Below are 26,059 nucleotides of genomic sequence, written 5' to 3' on the forward strand. Positions count from 1 at the left end.
TTGAGGAAGCTTTCAGAAGATTAGACTGATCGCAGAAAGGAGTCAATGTGAACGGAGAGTACCTAAACCATTTACGATTTGCAGATGACATTGTGGTCATAAGCCACGATCCCAAAGAATTAGAGGAAAATCTTAATCCGTTATGCACAGTTAGTAAGGACTTTGGACTAAAGATGAATATGGCTAAAACAAAAGTAATGATGAACAAGTATGCCACGGAAAGGGAAATAATGATTGAAGGAGCAGTAATTGAAAAGGTGGAGTCATATACTTATCTGGGACAAGTTATTAGCTGTAATAATGATAAATGGCTGGAAGTCAAGAGAAGAATAAATTTTGGATGGATAGCATTCAGGAAATATAGTCAATATCCCAGTTTGTCTGAAACGTAAAATAATGAATCAATGTATACTCCCCACCATGACTTATGGAAGTGAAACTTGGGCACTCACCAAAAGAATGGAAGAGAAGCTAAGAACTACACAGCGAAGAATGGAACAAATTATATTGGGAATCAGACTGTTAGGTAAGAAGAGAAACACATGGATTAGGCAGCAAACTCAAGTAAAGGACATTCTTATCAAAACTAAAGAACTAAAATGGTCTTGGGCAGGACACATAGCTCGAAGACATGATGACAGATGGACTAAGAAAATAACAGAATGGTACCCAAGAGGAGCCAGAAGAAAACCTGGAAGACAAAGGCGGAGATGGATAGATGAAATTCATGAGTTTTTGAGTAGTAAATGGATGGCCAGTGCTCAAAACAGAAGGAACTGGAAAGTTGCTGGAGAGGCCTTCATCCTGCAGTGGATTGAAAATGGCTGATGATGATGATGATGATGTATTTCTTTACAGTGTACATATGACGCAGATGTGGGAAACCACAGGTGGCGTCCGACCCTAACACTATGCACACTATGTCCCTCTTAGAGGCGGAGATGGGAGAAATCCCAGGTGCTGTCTGACACGAACATGTCCCTTTTAGAGGCCCCGGGGGTGACGCTGGGGCAGTTTCAGAATGTTATTCTTGCTAGTGAGTAAGAGTTCCTTTTTTTCTATGCGAGTCACAGAAGTTTGCTGTTCTTTCCAAGTGCTCAGAGGCTGATAGCCTAAAGTGCCACTGCTCATACCTCCACGAGGTCTGGGGTGGGCAGGCGAGGAGTGAATCCCCTTGCCTGGCTAAAGTGAGCAGAAGGTGTAGGGGGGACGAGGTCTCTGTATTCATTTGTGTTGAGTTCTTGTTAAGAACTCAACACAAATGGAGGGGGTAAAATTTCCTCTGCTGCGCAATATTAGAGCATTTCCGTACCCTTAAAATTTCTTGTTAGGCCTAATGGTTGACACGAGTTGTCCCTGGGACCATCACCTGTTAAACTTGGGTGGTGTGCTTTTTAATAGCACAAAGGAGAGTATTCTTCTTGTGTTTTTAAAGGTTCCATTTTGAGTTGAGTTCTTGGATTGAGGATTCTTGCTCTCTCACAGAGTTGTATTTATATTGTATAAAGTTGATTGTTAGTCATTTTAGACTTCCAATTTTTAGTTGTAAATTGTGGTGTTTTATAGTTAACATAATGTCTTCCTTTAGTGAGGATAATGTAATTGACAGAGAGGAATTGGCAGCAACTAGTGAGGATGATGTAATTGACAAAGAGGAATTGGCAGCAACTAGTGAGGTTACAAAAGATGAGTTGGAAGAGATTACTCAAAAAGTGTTATCACAGGCCCAAGAGTTGACTGAGATAGAGGTCTTTTACAGCAATCAACTACCCATTTAGCCAGTGGGTAGTTGATTGCTGGAACAGACTTCATCTGTTATTGTGGAAGTTGATAGCTTAAATAAATTTAAGGCTGAACTAGTCAAACATTTGGAGTGACGCTATGGGTGAAATGGGAAGGTTGGTTTTTTTTTTTTTTTTTTGGTTGATGCTGTAAAAGCTTGCTTTCTTGCATTATATGCCTCAACTAATGTTAATGCTAAATATGTAATTTAATTTTAAACTAACCCTGGAACATCCAGGGTTAGTTTAAATATGAGATTTTATCTAACTTTATATGTAACTAAAAAATAAATAAAATCAGTTACATTGATTTTCTTCTTCCTTAAATACTAGATATACATTGGATTGTATCAGAAAAGTCCCTCATAATGAGAGTTCTTGGAATTATCTGAGAGGGTGAGTTTAATAATTAACTACTGTTATCCAAAGTAGCCTAAGCCTAATTAGACAGTGAGAAACTGATGACAAATCTGTTTACCATAATTGTATTCATTATACTCTTCATTTGTTTGAAATTAATATACACAGGATTCCCAAGTAGGCCTTATTTTTTTTTATTTTGGCCTATATATATATATATTTTTTTTTTTTTTTGTTAAAGCTTTAAGGTTATCACAGGAAAGAAATTTTAAACTTTTGTCACTGTATTTTACAAATTGTATTTAAGTTGCTCTTAGAAGTACCGTTTTGTATTGTAGTAATTAGAGTACAGGTAACCCTCGTATAACACGGTAGTTAGTTTCCTCTAAAATCTCGTGTAGTGTGAAACAGTGTTATATGGGTCTAAGAACCAATACAAAAAGGGGGATTACATTCCAAAAGCTAACAAAAATACATAATTTTTTTTATAACTATTGGAAACTTTTTATTAAAATTATTAAAATCAAATTATTAAAATAAAATAAAAACTTTTTTTAAAAATATTTAAAAAAATTTATAACTATTGGAAAAATTTTATTAAAAATAGTAATAACTGAACAACAGTTTGTAACATCTTACAAACTGTGATACATAATATGTCAGTTAATGTACGTTCATTTAATTTTCTTCCTCTTCATCGCTGCTAAGCACAATCAAACAAGAACGTTTTCTCGGTTGCAGAATGTCTTCACCAGGGCTCCCACTCACTAATTTTAAAAAAACTTAGATTGCAACTTAAATAAACCCAAAAAAAACCTAGTTTTCATCATATAGTATAGCAACACAAATAAGATAAAACTTACCATGCATAAATATCTTTTATTTAATTGTAATCAGAATTTTCATTCCATTCAGTTCCCTCCACATTTATTTTTTGAAGTGCTTTCATTTTTTTCAAACGTTCTTCTTATTTTTTATGACAAGTTCCTTGTATGACTTCTTTTACCAATTCTGATTTAGGTTTCCATATATAGCAATTTTGATTAGATCTATTTATCGCCTGTTTTGCCACTAGTCGATCTTTCACAGTTTCTGGTTTAAGGGAGTTTGTGGCTTTTGTTTTTATATGTTTTACTTGGGAGAAGATTCTTTCTACGCTTGCCGAAGAGTGAAGTAAAATAGTTAGACTGGTCATAAAGTTAGATAAAATCTCATATTTAGAATTATTAAAGCCATCTTTTACATTACATAACAGATACCGAAACTCAGGGATGGTTTTGTAAGAGAGATCTAAATCTTGATTTAAACGAAATGATCTCCATTCATCATCTAGAAGATCTATTTTGTCTTCAGAAACAAGGTGAGGGAACTGCATTGCTAAATGGAAAATTGAGGATGGCGATTTGGCACAATCATGTATCACTGCTGGGCCAAGAACATTGAGACTGGCAATAATTCCATTGTCATTTAGAGGAAATCTTTTTCTGATTTCCATACAAAGTTCAACAAGAAATTTTAAACAATCATTTTTAAACCTGCTTTCACTGTGACCAAGCGGTGTTGAATTTAATAAAGCCATACAATGGCCTCCCAAATATATTTTATTCAGAGGCTTATGATTTATTGCATTGCTTGGATCAATTTCAACCAGCTTTGTAGTAGTAGTAATGGCACGTGATGCAAGAAAGCAAGTGTAGGAGCTTATGCAGCATCAGCCAAAAAAAAAAAAAATCACACCATTCCCTCCAAATGCCTGTCCAGTTCCTCCTTAAATTTATTTAACCTATCAACTTCCACAACGACAGATGGAAGTTTGTTCCAGCAATTAACCACCCGCTGGCTAAAGGCAAATTTCCGCACATCTATTCTACATCTGTCCTTTCTTAATTTGAACTTAAGTCCCCGTAGGTTCGTAATCTGAACAAGTGGAAGGATCCCATCAGAATTCAGCATGCTCAACCCATTCAAGGCCTTATAGACCTCAATCAGATCACCGCGCAGGTGCCTAGTCTCCAGCCATTGCAATTTGCAGAACTTAAGCCTCTCTTGGTAAGAGGATCCCTTCATTCCCCTCACCAATCATGTTGCTCTTCTCTGTACACGCTCAAGCAAATCTACATCCTTCCTAAAATGAGGCCTCCAGACCTGTACGCAGTACTCAAGGGGTGGCCTGACCATTGCCTTATACAGAGGGACAATCACCTCCTTTTCCCTGCTAGCAAAATTCCTATATATCATTGACAAAACCCCATGACCTGCCCTAGCAGCCTGTCTGCATTGCTCAGAAAACTTCATATCTGACTGCACAATTACTCCCAGGTCTTTTTCATTTTCTACCACCTTAAGTGTAGTACCACACAGTTGGTATGTTTCTCTGGGGTTACTTCTACCCATATGCAGTACTTTGCATTTGTCAAGGTTAAACTTCAGTTGCCACTTCTTAGCCCATCTGCCCAAATTATCTAGATCCTGTTGCAGTAGCACACTGCCATGACTGTCATTAACAACTCTGCCAACCTTTGTGTCATCTGCAAACTTCGACATTAAGCCTGATATACCTTCATCAATATCATTGATAAATACACAAAACAACAGTGGACCCAACACCGAACCCTGTGGGACTCCACTAATAACATTAGTCCACGAAGAGCAGCACCCATTGATTACCACCCTCTGTCTTCTCCCACTTAACCATCCTTTTATCCATTGTAGCAACTTACCCTTAATACCATTCTGCTCCAATTTGTACAGTAGTCTTCCATGCGCAACAGTGTCAAAAGCTTTCCTGAAATCCAAGTATATGATATCAAAATTATTTTTTGCATCCAGTTCCTTTGTGACCACATCATAATAACCAATCAAATTTGTCAGACAAGACTTTCCCTTAACAAACCCATGCTGTGTCTGAATTATTGCTGCAGTCTTGTCTAGATGATCTTGCAATGCATCTTTAACCAGTGACTCCATTATTTTACCCGGAACAGAAGTTAAACTAACTGGTTTGTAATTACTCGTGTCACCCTTCGATCCACCTTTGTGAATTGGGGATGCATTTGCACATCTCAGTCAGTGGGAACCTCCCCTGAGTTCAAGGATGCTCTCATAATTATGGCTAAGGGTTTGCTTAGTTGCTTTGCCGCCTCCTTTAATATAACTGGATAGATCCCATCAACCCCAGGTGCCTTTCTTATGTTTAACTTCAACAATTTCTCCTCCACTTTGCTCTCAGTTATTACAAAATCATTAAGCACACTGCTACAATTTGATAACCTTCCATTTTCAAACTGTAATAATTCCTCACGTGTGAATGTAGATGCAAAATACTCATTCAGTCTGTTTGCTATCTGAGCAGGATCATCAACAGTCGAACCATCGATGTCAAGTGGACCAATCATATTCATTTCCTTCCTTTTAGAGTTTATATAAGTAAAGAAATCCTTGCTGTTTTTCTTAGCATATTTTGCCAAAGATTTCTCGTAATCCGCCTTCGCCTGCCGAACCTCCTTTGTGACCTGATTACAGACTAGCTTATATCTGCCACAGGCTTCTGCGTCGCCTGATAATTTATATGCATCCCATGCATTTTTCTTCTCTGTCACGAGTCTCATTAGTTCATTTGATAACCATTTAGGCCTAAACCTTGAACAATATTTCTTAATCGGTATGAAAAGTCTAGTAGCTTCCACGATTAATTCCTTGAATGCTTCCCACTTAGAATTTACTGTTTGTAACATCGTCAGTTGATCCCACTGTACAGAATTTAAAAACTGTCTGAGACCACTGTACTCCCCTTTACGGAAGCAAAAACCCTTTCCTTTACCCCTGACGGTAGTTACCTCTTTGAGTAAATCCCACTTCAGCACACTGTGATCACTGCCACCTAGTGGTTCCTTTATCTGCAAATTCTTAATACACGAATGATCACTGCTGATAACCAGATCAAGAGTATTACTTTCTCTGGTTGCCTCTCGAACATGCTGCTGCAGAAAACAATCATCCAATAAATCCACAAAAGTCTGACTAGTGTGTGAGTGACCAACCCACAAGTTCCAGTCAATATCTGGGAAGTTAAAATCCCCCATTATAAGACATTCTGATTTACTGGCCCACTCTATTTCTCTGTACAATTGTTCATTGTACTCATTCAAGTCATTAGGCCTATAACACACTCCTACTCTTATTTTTCCTTTCGCAGTGCTTATCTCACACCAAACTGACTCAACAGTGCACTGTTCATCTATATTAACTGGGTGCACTTCCTTTGATTTTATGTTTTTCTTAATTAACAGCATAACACCTCCTCCCTTTCTGTCCTGTCTATCCTTTCTGTACACATTGTACTCCCCAAATTCCAGTTCTGCATTCCTTATATCTTTGTGACACCACGTCTCTGCTATCCCAACAATATCCGCCTTTGATGTCTTGACCAACACTTCAAATTCATCAAATTTATTTACTATACTTCTAGCATAGTAAATAGTCTAGCATAGTCTTGTACAAAGTAATGACTTCTTTTATGAAAAAACTAAGAATATTTTTATACTCAATTAAAACCATTGAATGAAGTAAGTGCAATCTGAAATGCTCAGATTGAAATTCAATATTCAGGCAGTTTATTTTCTCCAGTACATATCCTAAAAACAACAACATATGCTTAGTTCCTTTGGTGATCATAGTATTGTAAATATTCCCTCCACCATCGATTTTGTCAGTTTTTGATTGAGACTAACGCATCCCACTGCTCAATAATAATTTTTATTACATTGCCACGGGATAACCAACATGTTTGTGCTAATTTGGGGATTTTATGCTTAGCAGTATCTACAACATCTTGAATCATTTTGAACTCATTTAATCTTTTATTACTACGGGAAAAATAACAAGAGATATCTTTTATAAATATTTCTAGATATGATGGGTAGTACCTTGACTGAATGACTAGCACATAATGCAAAAGAATGGCAAACACATCCCATTATAAATACTGATGGTACATCCTTTTTTAGCAATGACTGGAATCCACTCTTAGTACCCATCATAGTGGCACAATTATCACTTCCAAAGCCAACGAGATTACTTATTTGAATGTTTTTTTCAATGAAAAGATCTTTTACATCTTGATAAAGCCCTTCTGAAGTACCATTTTCGACACAAACAGTGTCAAGTAATACATCTACAACATCAAGTTTTTGAATATCAAAATATCTAATAACAACAGCTAGAACTTGCGATAAAGATAAATCTGTACTTTCATCTATTATCATTGAAAACTTGTTGTTTCTGCATATGTTAGAAATGTATATTTTTTCATGATAGGCTATGCCATCTTGTATAAGATAAGAGACTTTAGTCGCCTTTATCTGAACTTGTTTTGCAATATTGCTATCATGAAATGCTTTCTTACATGCTTCTATAAGGTGATCACATTGCGCAAATGGAATATTATGCTCAGAAATTAGTGCAGCAATTGTTAACTCTGCCTTTGCTAATTCTTCATTCTCTGTAGGTTTACTTTTTGTGAAGAACGTGTCTAACGTTGAACTTGTCTTAGCAATATTTGCACTTTTTTTATGTTTAACTGTATTTTTATGTGCTAGTAACATCGATTTATTGGCATTCTTTAATTTCATTTCACAACAAATACAGTAAGACACACCTTTTTCATTACTATCTTCTTTCAACCAATCCTTTAATTCCGGATCTTCTAACCATTCATTCCTAAAATTTTGAGTATACCACTGTTTATTCATCTTTCTCTGTGGGGAACAAGTTTCAGACATTGTGAGCAATTTGTGGGTATGGCTAGTTAGCAGTTATCTTATTTAAAAATGTTCTATAAAATAAAAAAATAAAGCACTAATCCATTAACATAAAATAGAAATAGTCACTACAATTTAAATTTGTTATATCACTGTATGTAGTACACGCATAAATTTAAAAATCACACCAAATAATGCAATAATACCACCACGAACGATCATGAAAGACTGTGCAGTAAAGACTGCCTTCCGCCTGCTCAATAGGCTGCGCATACATGTTAGTAACACGAACGAAAACCATAGTGTAGAACCCTGTGAAAACTTTGAAATCCTTTTACATTTGTAGTATTTTGTATACAAGCACTTGAGATATTACAAATTATGATCAGTATTGTTAGAATATACAATTAAGAAAATTGTAAACTGTTATTAAATGTATTAAATTTTATTGTATTTACAAGAAATAAAAATAAATTTTGACTTAAAATTAAAAATTACTGAAAAAACCCAGATAATGAGATATTTTTGTGAAAAAAATCTATCAACTCAGATTACAATCAAAAAACCCAGATCTGGGTGGAAAAACCCAGGCATGGGAGCCCTGGTCTTCACCTTCTGAACTTTATTCTGCAGCATCTAGATTTCATGTATCTTCTGCTCTCTTTAAAATATCAGTATCCTGGGATTGTTTGCTTTTGCTTGATAGATCTTTGTAAATTACATGGTATGGAGCTAAGCATTTTTGAAGCTCCCTTTTGAACTTTGTGTTCCTTCCAGTTGAAGGATCTGCATTAAAAAAATATAAGATTCTAATTGCTCGGCTAAATTTATGCTTTCCCATATGTTTTTTAGTGTAAAATTTGGAACTTAAAAATTTTCACCTGCACTATTTTAATCCTCTGAATTGATTTGGTTTTCCTCCGATGCCATTTCCACCAAATCTGCTTTGCCAGCCTCTTTTCTACCAGTAATTCATGAAGTCTTCAGTAGTCATATCATCAAAACCTTCCCCTCTACCGACTTAGCAAGTTCTACTTTGCACCGATTCTGTTTTCTGCTGGCTGGACCATATTTAATGAATGAACTGATTCTAGCCATGCATTTTTCCAACACGCACATGTTGATGGTTTTACTTCTTTGAGCAGGCGCCTCCGTAGCCAGGTGGGAAGGAGCAGCAGTGCGTAGCACACGCTTCTTGATTGACCGGGGTTCGAGCCCGTCACCACCAAATACGCAGGATGCGGAAAGGTCAGGGAATGACCACCGCATATCCCGGAGCAATATGGCCTTAGTTGCTAATGCTCCTAAAAACCAGATAACAAACAAACAAACAAACTTCTTTGAGCAATAAAGCTATGATTCCGATACAGTCCACAATTGAAAAATGGTTCCGTGCCTCCATCACTTCAATAGATTCGGAATCAATTTTTTTCCAAAATCCATTGTAACGATTTTCTGATGTAATGGGTTTTAAAGGTAGATATAATGCCTTGATCTAATGGCTAAATTAAAGAACTTGCATTAGGTGGTAGTAACATTACTTCAACATTTTGGATGACTTAAAACTTTTGGATGGCCTGGCACGTTATCCAATAGTAATAAAATTTTGAAATCTAGGTTTTTCTGCTTTAAATACTTTCCCACAGCTGGCACAAAACAATTTAGAATCCATTCTTTAAATAAATCGACAGTTACCCAAATTATGCCTAATTTCCTTAGGCATAATTTAGGGCTGGAATTTAATGTACAGCAAAAATTATTCGAATACGCTTCTTAAGAACGAAGTTTAGTAATACATACCCAGAAAAATTTATAAACGATCAAATAAAAACCAAAATAACCTTACAAAAACCTTAAAAGTTATGAACTGCATGCTTCGAGTCACAAATTTTTATGATCTCAAACTAGCACACAAGTTCAATAGCACAGAACCTAACAGGGGGATTTCCCGAGGAAATAAAGTATGTGGATTTCCCAAAAAATTTATTTTTTATTTATTTATTTTATTTTATTTTTTTTGTATGAACTAATGAGTTAAAGCGGGGATTCACAAAAAATAATGCAAATGTTTAAGAATTGCATCCAGTATAATAGCAGGTTTTTCCCCACACAAAAGCTCAAAAATACTGTGTTATATGCGGTTTGCCGCAATTCTCTAACTGTGTTATATAAGTACCATGTTGTGTAAGGATTGTGGCAATTTATCAATCATGTTAGAGCGAAACCATGTTGTAGAAGTACCGTGTTATACAGGGGTTGCTTGTATAATATCCCTCATCTGTACTTGGGCCGATAGTTTTCCAATACTGGGACAATAAAATTAATTTAGACTTATGTTAGTTACATGTTGACATTGTCCCCTTCAAAATAATCTACTCCACAGTTTATAAATCAATCTCAACACTTCTTTGAGTGTTTGTAGCAACTCTGTAACTCCTGTTTCTGTGATGTTTTTGAATCTTCATCCTTTTAATTGCATTTTCATTTTAGGGAACAGGAAGAAGTAACAGAGGTCCAGGTCAAGAGAATAGGGATGGTGTGGGACCATTGCCATTTCATTCTTGGCTAAAAACTGCTGAACTGGCAAAACCTTGTGAACTCGTGCATTGTTGTGATACAGAAGGCAATCCTGATTATACCATTTGAATCCTAAGGCATTTGCCTTAGTAGAGGCATATGATGCAAGAAAGCAAGCTTATGCAGCATCACCCAAAAAAAAAAAAAAAAAAAACCGCTCCCATTTCACCTCTCCGTTCATTCCAAATACCTGTCCAGCTCAGCCTTAAATTTATTTAGACTGTCAACTTCCACAACAAAGGATGGAAGTCTGTTCCACCAACCAACTACCCGCTGGCTAATGGCAAACTTCCTCACATCTATCCTACATCTGATTATTCTGAGCAAGAGGAAGAGTCCCATCAGCATTGAGCATGCTCAAACCATTCAAGGCTTTGCACACCTCAATCAGATCACCTCACAGGTGCCTAGTCTCCAGACACTATAATTTGCAAAATTTAAGCCTTTCTTCGTAAGAGCAACCCTTTGTTCCATTCATTAATCTTGTTCCCTTCTCTGCTCTACATCCTTCTTAAAATGAGGCCTACAGACCTGTATACAGTACTCAAGGTGTGGCCTGACCATTATACAAGGGGATAATCACCTCCTTATCCCTGCTAGAAAAATTCCTGTATATCATTGACAAGACACTATGAGCTACTATTGCAGACCATTTGCACTGATCAGAAAACTTCATATCTGCTTGCACAGTTACCCCCAGGTCCTTTTCGTTCTCTATCGCTGTCAGTGTAGTACCACAGAGTTGATACATCACTCTGGAGTTACTGCTTCCCATCTTTACATTTGTCAATGTTAAACTTCATTTGCACCTCTCAGCCCATCTGCTCAACTTTTCTAGATCCTGTTGCAGCAATGTACTGTCATTAGTGTCCTTAACAACCCTGCCAACCTTTGCCCTGAGTGCCAAGCGATATTAGTGACCACAGCAACTTTCATAGTGATTATCTGGTACGCTTAACTGTATATACGTTTCTCCTGAGTTTCGTGAGACTGGTAACTCTTGAGTATTATTTTTAAATAGATTTATCCAAATACTATAACTAGAAAGGAAAGCCACCTTTCTTTAATTCCTTTTTTATTTTTACTTTATACTAACCTTTTTTTCTTTGCTTGGATCACTAGGTGGCACCGCTCTTGCCTCCACGTGGCGGGGCTGGTAACCTGGGAGAAAAAGACAATCTCCCAGGGCAAAAAGAGCACGTCATGAGAAAATCAATCTCTGACTTATCTGGGCTGCCAGGCGCACCCTAGACATCCAAAATGAAAGACAGTTCCAATGCAGGAACTGCCAAACTTCAAAAAACCGAGACAGAAAATTATCCTATTCCTACTTTCTTAATTATCCACTTAACTGGTGAAAATACAATTGGAAAACTCTCACCATTTAGAGTCCAAAAGGAATTAGAAAGTAGAGCTGGACCTCCCAAGTCTAAAAAGACTGAGGTCAGGAGACATCCTCATTGAGACTTCTAATGCTAAACATTCAGAGCGACTTTTGAGCATTAAACTCTTTGCAGAACTACCAGTAACTGTGACACCCCACAGATCACTGAATTCTTCCAAAGGAGTGATCTCAGACTGGGATTTACTAGGTGTGTCTGAAGAGGAGATGCTAAAGGAACTTAAAGAACAAGGTGTTATTCAAGTGAAGAGAATCTCCACCAGAAAAGATAGCAATCTGACCCCTACACGAAATCTGATATTGAAATTTAATACACCGCATTGTCCAACATCCATTAAGGCCGGATATGTGGTATGCAATATCAGACCATATATTTCAAACCCGCTATGGTGTTTCCGATGTCAGAAGTATGGACATTCCCAGACAGCTTGCCGGGAACCCCTACTTGTGCAAAGTGCGGTTCAGTAGAACATGACTGCGAAGCCTGTACCACCCCTCAACCAATATGCCCAAACTGTAAAAAGGGCCACCCTGCCTATGCTAAAACATGTGAACGCTGGAAAAACGAAAAACTTATTCAGAAATATAAAACAAACAATAATGTCTCCTATCAAGAGGCAAAGCAGATCATCTCACCACCAACCCATCCAAAAAGACCTACGTACGCCCAGATTATAAAAAAAAAATATCAGTCAACAGCAACGCAAACTGAATTATCAGTACCCACAAAAGAGTCTTTCTCAAATTACGTTAAACCTTGTACAGTGCAACCCTAACTCAAGGAGTCAATACACCAATATCCATACCACGCGAAAAACTACATCCCCCGGACCAAGAATGCAATGAAAAACCAATCAAAACTCTCAGACATCAAGAAGAAATGGATATTAATGAAAAATCTGCAGAAGTTGTGTCCTAGAAATTTTTGTCGAAGAAGACATGAAGATAACTTTTCAAAAAAAGATAAAAATAAGAGCGAAAATCAGAGAACTTCAACACGAAAATGTTCTGAAAGCCTAACAAGAACCAAATAATGAACAAAATAATTCAGTGAAATTGTTGTGGCTTCCGTGCCAATATTGATTGTTTATGATCTTACTTCTAAATATACGCCAATATGTCTGTGCCTTCAAGAGACATATTTAAAATCTTCAGATACACCAAAACTGTCTCAGTATAATATCTTTAGAAAAGACAGAACCTATCAGAATACTGCACATGGTGGTGTAGCTGTTTTAGTCAACCCACACATTCCTGCCAAGCATATTTTACTAAACTCTCCCCTTGAGGCAGCAGCAGCAGTCCGTGTAGCTACTGATATCCACATTACAATTTGCTCTTTGTACATTCCACCTAGCTATAACTTTCATCAAAATGATCTAGATAATCTAATAGATCAACTCCCCACACCTTTCCTCATTCTGGGAGATTTAAATGGTCATCACACACTGTGGGGCAACAACAACATCGACCAAAGAGGAAAACAAATTGAAAAATGTTTAAATGATAATAACCTTCTCCTCCTAAATGATGGGTCACCTACATATGTTCATCTTCCTTCTGGAACTAATACTGCAATAGATTTGTCTATCTGTTCAGCAGCCCTATATCCTTCTCTAAAGTGGTCAATAAATAATGATCCACTTCATAGTGACCATTTTCCCATACTAATTGAATTACTGAATAAGCCCTCTTATTATTCTACTAAAATTCCGCAGTGGCTCACTGATAAAGCAAATTGGCAAATGTATACAAAACTAGCTAAATTTGACACGAAAATAATCAAAGAATCCCCACCTGATGAAGCAGTTGAATATGTCACAAAAACAATATTACATGCAGCAGAAAAAACAATACCAAAATCCTCTTCAAAATTGCCGATACACCCAAAAATCTGGTGGAGTAATGAATGTATAGTGTGTTCATGTCTAACGGCACCAGGGGTTTCCCCCATCTCCGTGTTGCTTTCATTGTGGGTGTAATGGTTCACTGTAAAGGCCAGAGATTTAAGTGTATGGATATTGTATGAGTGTAGTGTTGTGTATTGTTGTTCTTCTGGCCATTTAGCCGCTAGATCCCTGCTGGGGCCCAATGTTTAGATATTTACTCTGGCAGGTCCTACCACCTAATTTCCTGAGATTTCAGTTGCTAGGACCTAAAAAAAAAAAAAAATATATATATATATATATATATATAATAAAATAAAAATTCTTGCTCGGTGGGGGTTAAGAAAATTGAGTAGAAAGGCCAAATGAGTTTAGTGTGGTATTGGTGTTCCCATTTGGGATATCACTCATGGGACCAGGTCCTGTCCAGTTTAGTCAAGTCAGTTTTTGTCATTGTCATTTATTAAGTAGGTTCAGTTGTTATTCTTGGTTGTCATGTGTAGGGTTCAGTTGTGCTCCATTGCAGTGAGCACTTTTCTTCAAAAAGCTCTTGGGGGTAGCAGGAGAAAGCCAGGTACCCTTGTTTTGTATCCAGTATGTTGTGCTCCTGTCCTCTAGGACAATATAGGATCTTTGTTATTAGGATGTTGCGGAGGTCGTCATAAAGCTGGCAATCATACATTAGATTTTGCCAGCTCTCCAGACCTCCGCAAACGCAGGTAGGGGCCTCGTCAATTCCCAAAAGGAAAAGTTTAGCATTGATGGTGCCATGTCCGGTGAGAAGGTATGCCGCATGGAATCCAGCTGAGAACCACGTTGGGAATTAGGGTAGACCCTGCCGACGTCAGGTATAAACTTTCTGGTTATCTCCCCTGTATGGGAGTTTGTCCATCTCTCTTTCCACACCTGCAGCAGGTGAGTGTAGAGCCTCTTCTTTTCAGCGGTACGGTTATTTGCTGAGTCAGTCGTATGTCCGAGACAAGTCCTTGAGGTGCCCTTTGCCAGGTGGTAAAATAATCCTTTACCCACAATCTCCAGGTCAAAGGGGAGAACTCCGGTCAGGACCTGTAAAGCATGGGTGCTCACCGTGCTGCAGGCACGAGAAGTAAATAGTAGAATCGATATTTAGGTTGAGTTGATGATATGTCGGTTGACTGCGGTAGTAGCCTTGTTATTATTATTATTATTAACAGCCATTTGGTGCAAGGAAGCCTGAGGCTTATGCTGCACCAGGAAAAAAAAAAAGTTCCCAAGTTACCCTGAGAGAGAGAGAGAGAGAGAGAGAGAGAGAGAGAGAGAGAGAGAGAGAGAGAGAGAGAGAGAGAGAGAGAGTCAAAAGTAGAAGGGAATCACCAAGAAAGAGAAGAATGATGATATCCAGCTCAGGACCCAGGGTGTGCCAAGCCCATACTCACCAAATGTGAGCCCCTGGAGTTTATACCATACGCCAGAGGTATATGTGATCATAGGTATGAATATGGCTTTGTAGAAAATATGTAGCGTACGCTGGCCAAGGCCGCAGTCCCTTCGAGTCACCCTAGCAACGAGGGCAGCATATTTCCTAATCTTGGATGACCCCTAGATACCTGAGTTGTTTGGAGAATTTTATTGTCGTTTTGGTTTATCTTAATTTGAGGAGGCCGTCGTAGATCCAGGTCCCTTTCAGCAAGGCTGAGTTGGTTTTTTCTGGTGATATTCTCAGGTGATTCTGTTTTGCCCAGTTCTACAGAAGTAATGAATGCCGGGCAGCCAAAAAAGAACAAAATAAAGCGTGGAATTCCTTTCATTGCAGTCCAACTGCAGAAAATCTTATCCAGTATAAACGGGCCAGAGCAAGAGCAAGGTAGGTTAGACGCTGCAGTAAAAAGGCAACTTGGATCCGCTTTACTTCAACCATCAACCAAGACACCTCTACAAATAAAATATGGTAAATAATCAGAAAAATGAGTGGTAAACACCAGATGATTCCCGTTCCTATCATGGAATGGGGGGACAGAATATTTCTGACCCTGCCCAAATTGGCAACATCTTAGGGGAAACTTTTGCCAAAGCATTAGCAACAGAAAGTTACACACCAGCCTTGAAAAGATTTAAAACAAATATAGAAAAACAAAAATTAAACTTTTCGTCTAAAGCAAATGAACAATACAACCTACCATTTTCTCTCCATGAACTGCACAGAGCTCTGTCAACATGTAGACACAGTGCTGTAGGACCAGTAATATTCACTGCTCGATGATACAGGAACTAAGTACTAAATTGTTGCTGTCACTTGTTGATCTGTTCAACAGACTTTACCTAGAAGATACATTCCCTAAACAATGGCACCATGCCACAGTCCTTGCCTTCCTTAAACCAGAAAAAGACCCATTGCCTTGACCAATTGCCTCTGCAAAATTCTTGAAAAGATGATAAACCGTCGACTGATATGGTACCTAGAAAACTTTAATCTCCTACATTCTGCACTATATGGTATCCGAAAAAACAGATCAACACTAGATATACTAGTAAGACTTGAGAACTCCATCCGAAACGCATTCCTTAGATCGGAACATCATGTCAGGGTGTGTTTTGATATAAGTAAAGCTTACGATTCCATGTGGAAGTATGGAATACTCCGCAAATTATACCACCACAGACTTCGGGGTCATCTCCTGATTTTCATTCAGAACTTGCTGTACAAATGCACATTTCAAGTTCGTTTTAAAACTTCATTATCCCAGGTTTTCTTACAAGAAGAAGGAGTCCCCCAAGGCTCTGTACTCAGTGCTACTTTTCATAATTGCAATAAACACCATTGCCGAACAGATTCCAAACACTATTGATACAGCACTGTTTGTAGATGACCTTAGCATTTTGTGTCATGCGAAAAACATGAATACGATTGAGAGACAATTGCAAGTGGCAATAAATAAGATCAATTCATGGACACGAACTAATGGATTTCAACTCTGTCTGCATAAAACATTGTGTATCCATTTTTGCCGCCAACGTAAACTTCACCCACATCCAGAACTACAACTGAATGGCCAACCAATAGCAGTTCATCCCAGCATACAATTCTTAGGAATCACATTAGATCATAAACTTACCTTTTTAGAGCATATTAAAAAACTAAGACATCCTGTCAACAAAAGCTAAATATCATCCGGGTTCTCTCAGCAACTAAGTGGGGAGCTGATCGAGTTACTATGTTGCGATTATACAGAGCCTTCATAAGATCAAAGCTTGACTATGGAGCACCAGTGTATAGCTCAGCAAGACCTAATGTCCTTTGCTGGCTTGACCCTATCCATCATAGTGCAATACGCATTGCCATAGGAGCATATTGCACGTCTTCAATACAGAGCCTGTATGCTGAAGCACATGAACCCCCTCTCTCAATCAGAAGACAACAACTTATATTACACTATGCATATAAAATTAGATCTTTGCCTGAACACCCAAACTGGGAGATACTGTTCGCTCACCAGTACAGCATATTATACCGAAACTGCCCTTCTGCTAACCAACCATTAGGTATGTGAATAAAATACCTTTCAGATGAACTTAATCAATCTGGCTTTTAATAATGTTGCAAATACACTTCCAATTTTCTGTGCTCCTGGGACTTTACTTCATCTTCATGCGATTTATCCCTACATCAATGGAATAAATCTACATTGCATAAAAAAAATTTCTTCCAGCTGTATTATGCCGTAGTGGATCAGTTCCCCAACTTCATCGTAGTGCATACGGACGGATCAAAGAATGAGGCCCACGTTGGAATTGCCATGTGAGTTCAGTATATTTTCTGCCGAACTAATGGCTATTCAGATTGCACTGAAGCATATCGAGTCCTCCGATATCGAAAATGGTATAATTTTTACAGACTCTTTAAGTGCACTTCAAGCCCTGAAAATCCCCATGAATATCACCCACCCTGTCTTAAAGGAAGTAAACTCTTCTTTGCATACTTTATTCGAACTTGGGAAAAACATACACCTGTGCTGGATCCCTGGACATATCGGAATTCCAGGAAATGAATTAGCTGACAATGCTGCAAAATCGGCCGTCTTACCACCCACCGACAATTGGAAAGTACCATATCAGGACTACAAATCAATAATCCAGAGAAAATGCATGCACCAGTGGCAATTATCATGGAAAAATCAATATAGCAATAAACTTCGAAGTATCAAGCCAAAACTTGAGCGATGGCTTTCAAGCTTCAACTCAATTTGACAACAGGAGGTAATATTAGCACGCCTACGAATAGGTCACACAAATATCACTCATCCCCGAGTGTCATCACTGCAGCGTAATACTTTCAGTAAAACATATCCTTGTTGAATGTCTAAAATATACAAGAGAACACCAGAATCTTTTTACTCCAGCCACAACAGAAGACCCTCTTACACTTATTTCACTTTTAAGCAATAAAGCAAATGTCTCAATATTTTTACCTTTCTAAAAATTATTAATGTATACCACCTCCTTTAACTAGTTAAAAACTAATTTTCTGATACTATTTGTTGACTGTTTGCTGACACTATCTGACAGGAAATAAGATTAATACTTACCATATGTATGGTGCACTATGGCCATAGTTGCCGATGCGCCTAATAAATCGCTAAACCAAAACAACAACCTGCTAACCTTTCTAACCTTCTGTAAACTTGGACATTAAGCTTGATATACCATCATCAATATCATTTATAAATACAGAAAACAACAATGAACCCAACACTGAACCCTGAGGGACTCCACTAATAACATTAGTCCACGATGAGCAGTGTCCATTGATTACCATTCTCTGTCTTCTCCCACTCAACCATCCCTTTATCCATAGCATTTGCCTCCAATGCCACACTGCTCCAATTTGTGCAGCAGTCTTCCATGCGCAACAGTATCAAAAGCCTTTCTAAGATCCAAATATATGATATCAAAATTATTCCCTGAATCCAGTTTCTTTGTGACCACATCATAGTATCCAATCAAATTGGTCAGGCAAGACTTTTCCTTAACAAAACCTTGCTGTGTCCGAGCTATAACTGAAGTCTTGTTTAGATAATAATAATAAAATTCTTTATTCATAGAAATGTAGGACACAATTCCCTCTACAGGCAACCAGAGGAATTTTACAATTAAGTGGACACATTACATTCAGTACATACAAAACTACGTGGGTACACAGCAAATACATAGAATACATAGACAGTGCAATATACACAGCTAATATTGCAATAAATGTATTTTATAGTTATTATAATAGATTGATTATACAGAGCTTATATTCCATTATTGTACATAGATTTTATAGTTATTATATACAAGCTGCAACACATTGAGACAGTCTGGAGATTTTCACTGGGAGTTAACTAGTTCCGCTGACAATTGCAGGAATGCTGACTGCAGTTTACTATGGATTTGCGCTTTTCTTCTCTGCAGACAGAATCTCTGGACCACACATCCAAATCAATGTTTGCGGAGTTCAGTGTGCTGATGATGCTGTTCAGGAAGTGCCGCTTGAAGGTCGAGAGCTTCTGCAGGTTAGAACAGAGCACTGGACGGTTTCTGAGTGCTCTACCAGGAATTTTCCAGCCTACGACTTCCCAGATATTAACGAAGTCGAGAGCAGCAGAGCACAAATTAAGCACCATTGTGAGCTTCCTCGCATATGCCAGGTGCTGGGCCAGGGTGTATCTCAGATTTATGCAGAGCTGTGATTTTGATGTTGTATAGGGTAGGTGAGCCCAATTGTTAGCCCACTTTAGGACCCAGAATTCCAGACCCCAAAGCGTCTTCAGCCTGGACATAGGAGCAGCCGACCAAACTTCAATACCATAACTGATGATAGAACTTAAAGTAGTAAAGGAGAAATTTTCTGACTGTTTCCTTGTTGTGCACTCTACAAAGATCAAGTTTCATACCACAGAAAGCCCGTAATGCTCATGAATGCAGTTGCTGGATTTGTTCCTTATACGTTAGGTTTTCGTCCATTACCACTCCTAGGAATTTAACTGAATGAGTGGCGAAAAGAACATGCCCCGCATTAGAGGGCTGCAGAGAGGCTGCTGGATTGAGATCTGCTTGTGCTCTAGGTGGGAAGATGACATATTTGGATTTTTCAGGGTTTATTTGAAGCCCAAAATAGGTAGTGTACTCATAGAAAGAGGAGAGATATTTGTTCAGAATGCAGAATTCGATAATTCCTCTGCCTGGCCTGGTGAGGTGTTAGCCGAGTTTGAGAGGTAACATACTATGTCGTCGGCATAGGCCATAAACACAGATATTTCATTCATTAGTGGAATAAATATCGCTGAAAAAAAGCAATGCTGACAACGATCCACCTTGGGGTATACCGACTTCCACATGTTTTGTGATACAGTTATTCCTTTGCTGGAAGGTAAGGCACCTCTTACCTTCCAGCAAATTTGGTCAGCAAATTTCTGAGGAGCTTCGAGACATTACCTGTGAAACCGTAGTAGTTCTCCAGGAGGCACATAAGTGGCTTAACTTGCACTGAGTCAAAGGCTACTTTCAGATCAAGAAAAACAGCATGCATAACATAGCCTTGCTCCCAGGCTTGAAGGGTTTTCAAATTCAGAGCCTGTATGCATGTTATCGGCAATCTTTGTGAGAGTGCGTAATGTGTATACACACTCTCAAAGTAGTGTGTATACGTAATGTGTATATAATGTGAGGTTTCTGGGAAGGATCTGATTGGCAACCACTTTAAATGGTCCTTGAGGGAGTCACAGACATTCTCTCAGATAGGCCAGACAAGCTGTATTTCCTACCTCAGAGTCTAAAACACTGATGGAACTTATATTCAGGTGACACTCAAGTCAAATGGACCCAATTTCGGCAAAGTCTGGACGGTCTGTGACAGCCAAATCTTCTGCTTGCACCTTCACAATGGAGGAACTGTTAGTAATCCTGGGTATAACCTCTTTCCTTTCGCCTCAAAGGTGGTTTATGATTCCTTTCGCCTCAAAGGTGATACTTGTGCACATGTCCGTTCTGATATTCCCTATCAGAGACTTGGCAATTTGGAATCTCTTCTCTTTGATCTTCTCTGGCTTAAAATCTCTCAAGAGGGAGTAATACTCTTGATCTGATCATCAGTAGTGATTCTTCACGCATTAAGATTCTGCAGATAAAGGAACCACTAGGTGGCAGTGATCACAGTGTGCTGAAGTGGGATTTACTCAAAGAGGTAACTACCATCAGGGGTAATGGGAAGGGTTTTTGTTTTTGTAAAGGTGACTATGGTGGTCTGAGACAATATTTAAATTCTATACAGTGAGACCAACTGATGATGTTACCAACAGCAAATTCAAAATGGGAACATTCAAAGAAATTGTCTTGGAAGCTACTAGGCTTTACATACCAACTAAGAAATATTGTTCAAGGTTTAGGCCTAAATGGATGTCAGATGAACTAATGAGACATGGCAGAGAAGAAAAATGCATGGGATACATATAAATTAATGGGTGACATGGAAGCCTATGATAGATATAACTGGTCTGTAACCAAGTCACAAAGGAGATTAGGCAGGCAAAGGCAGATTATGAGAAATACTTGGCAAAGGATGCAAAGAAAAACAACAAAGAGTTCTTTACCTATGTAAACTCTAGAAGGAAAAGGATGAATCAGATTGGTCCACTGGATGTTGAAGATCCTGCTCAGATACTAACAAACTAAATGTATATTTTGCATCTACATTCACCCATGAGGAATTATTCAGGGAGGGGAATGCCAGAGGTGAGTTAAACTCTGGCAGTAAGGCGGATGATTTTGTAATAACTGAGAGGAAAGTGGAGGAGAAATTGTTGAAGATAAACATAAAAAAGGCACCCGGGATGGATCCAGTTATATTAAAGAACACAGCAAAAGAAGTAAGCAAATCCTTAGCCATAATTATGAGAGCTTCTTTGGACTCAGGGGAGGTACCCATGGACTGGAGATGTGCAAATGTGACCCCAATTCACAAAGGGGAATCAAAGGGAACACAAGTAATTATAGACCTGTTAGTTTAACTTCTGTTTCAGGAAAATTGATGGAGGCATTGGTAAAAGAGGTACTGCAGGATCATCTAGACAAGACTTCAGTTATACCTCGGACTCAGCTTGGTTTTGTTAAGGGAAAGTCTTCCCTGACCAATTTGATTCGATACTATGATGTAGTCACAAAGGAACTGGATGCAGGGAATAACTTTGATATCATATATTTGGATCTTAGAAAGGCTTTTGATACTGTTGCACCTGCTGAACAAATTGGAGTAGTGTGGCATTGGGGCAAATTGCTGCTATGGATAAAGGGATAGTTGAGTGGGAGAAGACAGAGAGTGGTAATCAATGGACACTGCTCATCGTGGACTAATGTTATTAGTGGAGTCCCTCAGGGTTCAGTATTGGGTCTATTTGTTGTTTTCTGTATTTATAAATGATATTGATGATGGTATATCAAGCTTAAGGTCCAAGTTTGCAGGCGATACAAAGGTTGGCAGGGTTGTTAAGGACACTACTGACAGTAGTGTCCTTACTAATGATATTAACATAGTAAAAAAGGCCTACGTGCTCTGGATTCTTAATTTCATAATGATATTAAGAGTAGGAGACCGGCAGAATTACTTAACAAGTACAGGTCACTGTTGAACAAAAGCCGAGAATTAGGGTTGAATTTGAAAGTGTCTGCAATTCTGCCCAGACACGATAGGAGGGAGTATATGATGAGAGCCTTGTCGATCAATTCGGCCCTGGAAAGACTGTGCAAGGCTCAAGGGGTAGAATTTTTTTCAGCCTGGACTGTACTTGTTAACAGGAGAGATTGCTTCTACAGGGATGGGATACACTTAAATAGAAAGGGTGCAAGAATATTTGCTGATGCTATCGAGGCAGTGTTAGGTGGGTTGGAAAACTGCTAGCTTGGGGGGAGACAAAGACCAATAGATTGACAGTAGCCACTGGCAGAGGTGAAAGAGATTCTTGCACTGCTTCTATTAGAATGAGCAGAAGCCTGAAAAACAAGATGCATGATATTTCAGAGACTGCTGGGAGCCATTGCGGTACAAGTAAACACATGGGTTGTGTTAGGGTAGCTAAGAATAGAAACAGGTGCAGGTATACTTGCGTGTACACCAATGCTAGGAGTTTAGTAAATAAATTTGATGAATTTGAGGTATTGCTCAAAACATCAAAGGCAGATATTGTTGGGATATCAGAGACGTGGTGTCACACAGATATAAGGGATGCAGAACTGGAATTTGGGGAGTACATCTACAGAAAGGATAGACAGGATAGGAAGGGGGGAGGGGTTATGCTATTAGTTAAGAAACACATAAAAACCAAGGAAGTGAAGCCAGTCGACCTCGCTGGACAGTGCAGTGTTGAGTCAGTTTGGTGTGACATAAGCATTGGGAGATCAAAATTGAGAGTAGGAGTGTGCTATAGGCCTAATGACTCTGATGAGTATAATAAGAAACTGTACAGGGAAATAGAGTGGGCCAGTAAATCAGAGAGTCTTATAATGGGAGATTTTAATTTCCCAGATATTGATGGAATTTGGTTGCTGGTAACTCACACACTAGCAGGGCTTTTGTGGAATTATTGGATGATTGTTTTCTACATCAGCATGTTCGGGAGGCAACTAGAGGGAGTAATACTCTTGATTTGATTATCAGCAGTGATTCTTCATGCATTAAGAATCTGCAGATAAATGAACCACTAGGTGGCAGTGATCACAGTGTGCTGAAGTGGGATTTACTCAAAGAGGTAACTACCATTAGGGGTAAAGGGAAGGGTTATTGCTTCCGTAAAGGCGACTACAATGGACTGAGACAGTATTTAAATTCTATACAGTGGGACCAACTGATGATGTTACCAACAGCAAATTCAAAATGGGAAGCATTCAAAGAATTAATCTTGGAAGCTACTAGGCTTTACATACCAACTAAGAAATATTGTTCAAGGTTTAGGCCAAAATGGATGTCAGATGAACTAATGAGGCATATGGCAGAGAAGAAAAATGCATGGGATACTTACAAATTAACACATGACACAGAAGCCTATGATAGATACAAGTTGATATGCAATCAAGTTACAAAGGAGGTTAGGCAGGCGAAGGCAGATTACGAGAAATCCTTGGCAAGGGATGCAAAGAAAAACATCAAAGAGTTCTTTACTTATGTAAACTCTAGAAGGAAGGGGATGAATCAGATTGGTCCACTTGATATTGATGGGTCAACTGTTGATGACCCTGCTCAGGTGGCTAACAAACTAAATGAGGATTTTGCATCTACATTCACACATGAGGAGTTATTCAGCGAGGGGAATGGCAGAGGTGTATTCAACTCTAGCAGTAAGCTACAGAATCTTGAAATCACTGGGAGTAAAGTGGAGGGGAAACTGTTGAAGATAAACACAAGAAAGGCACCCGGGGTGGATGGGATCTATCCAGTTATATTAAAGGAGGCAGCAAAGGAAGTAAACAAACCCTTAGCCATAATTATGAGAGCTTCCTTGGACTCAGGGGAGGTACCCATGGACTGGAAATGTGCAAATGTGACCCCAATTCACAAAGGAGGATCAAAGGCTGACACAAGTAATTATAGACCTGTGAGCTTAACTTCTGTTCCAGGAAAATTAATGGAGGCACTGGTTAAGGAAGCACTGCAGGATCATTTAGACAAGACTTCAGCTATAGCTCGGACACAGCATGGTTTTGTTAAGGGGAAGTCTTGCCTGACCAATTTGATTGGATATTATGATGCAGTCACAAAAGAACTGGATGCAGGGAATAGCTTTGATATTATATACTTGGATCTTAGAAAGGCTTTTGATACTGTTGCACATGGAAGACTGCTACACAAATTGGAGCAGTGTGACATTGGAGGCAAATTGCTGCTATGGATAAAGGGGTGGTTGGGGGGGGGGGAGAAGACAGAGAGTGGTAATCAATGGACACTGCTCATCATGTACTAATGTTATTAGTGGAGTCCCTCACGGTTCAGTGTTGGGTCCATTATTGTTTTCTGTATTTATAAATAATATTGATGATGGTATATCAAGCTTAATGTCCAAGTTTGCAGACGATACAAATGTTGGCAGGGTTGTCAAGGACACTACTGACACTATGCTGCTGCAACAGGATCTGGAAAGGTTGAGCAGATGGGCTGAGAGGTGGCAAATGAAGTTTATCATTGACAAATGTAAAGTACTACACATGGGAAACAGCAACCCCAGAGCAACGTATCAACTCTGTGGTACTACACTGACAGTGGTAGAGAATGAAAGGGACTTGGGGGTGGTTGTGCAGGCAGATATGAAGTTCTCTGAGCAGTGCAGACGGGCTGCAAGAGTAGCTCATGGAGTATTGTCAATGATATACAGGAATTTTTCCAGCAAGGATAAGGAGGTGATTATTCCCTTGTATAAGGCAATAGTCAGGCCACACCTAGAGTACTGTATACAGGTCTGGAGGCCTCATTTCAAGAAGGATGTAGAGCTGCTGGAACGATACAGAGAAGGGCAACAAGATTAGTGAATGGAACAAAGGGGTGCTCTTACGAAGAAAGGCTTAAGTTTTGCAAATTACAGTGTCTGGAGACTAGGCACCAGCGAGGTGATCTGATAGAGGTGTATAAAGCCTTGAATGGTTTGAGCATGCTCAATGCTGATGGGATTCTTCCTCTAGCTCAGAATAATCACCTGAGAGGGCATAAATTCAAATTGAGGAAAGACAGATGTAGGATAGACGTGCGGAAATTTGCCTTTAGCCAGCGGGTGGTTGGTTGGTGGAACAGACTTCCATCCCTTGTAGTGGAGGTTGATAGCCTAAATAAGTTTAAGGCTCAGCTGGACAGGTATTTTGAACGAACAGAGGGGTGAAGTGGAAGTGGGGTTTTTTTTTTTTTTTTTTTTTCAGGCTGATGCTGCATAAGCTTGCTTTCTTGCATCAAATGCCTCTACTAATGCTAGTACGCTGCTGCAACAGGATCCAGAAAAGTTGAGCGGAGAGGCTGAGAGGTGGCAAATGAAATTTAACAATGACAAATGCAAAGTACTACATATAGAAAGCAATAAACCCAGAGTAACGTATCAACTCTGTGGTACTACACCGACAGTGGTAGAGAATGAAAAGGACCTCGGGGTAATTGTGGAAGCAGATATGAAGTTTCCTGAGCAGTGCAGACGGTCTACAAGAGTAGCTCATAGTGTCTTGTGAATGATATACAAGAATTTTTCTATCAGGGATGAGGAGGTGATTATTCCCTTATATAAGGCAATGGTCAGGCCACACTTTGAGTAC

At 38.9% G+C, this 26,059-nt stretch overlaps 1 protein-coding gene across 2 annotated transcripts in view; it reads left to right on the top strand.

Annotated features, from left to right (window-relative positions):
* The window catches only part of Fnta (farnesyl transferase alpha), a 248,398-nt gene that overhangs the window by 170,257 nt on the left and 52,082 nt on the right, over positions 1-26,059 (top strand). Inside the window, exon 6 of one of the 2 annotated variants that reach the window (XM_090374220.1) lies at positions 2,115-2,177. The exons of the other annotated variant lie outside the window; for it this stretch is intronic. Within the exon in view, the coding sequence (XP_090230346.1) occupies positions 2,115-2,177 (63 nt within the window). The remainder of the gene's footprint in view (positions 1-2,114; positions 2,178-26,059) is intronic. 2 annotated transcript variants of the gene reach the window in all.

The sequence above is a fragment of the Mastigoproctus giganteus genome, chromosome 5, assembly GCF_048544385.1.
Source record: "Mastigoproctus giganteus isolate SK-2022 chromosome 5, ASM4854438v1, whole genome shotgun sequence".
NCBI classification, from domain to species: domain Eukaryota; kingdom Metazoa; phylum Arthropoda; class Arachnida; order Uropygi; family Thelyphonidae; genus Mastigoproctus; species Mastigoproctus giganteus.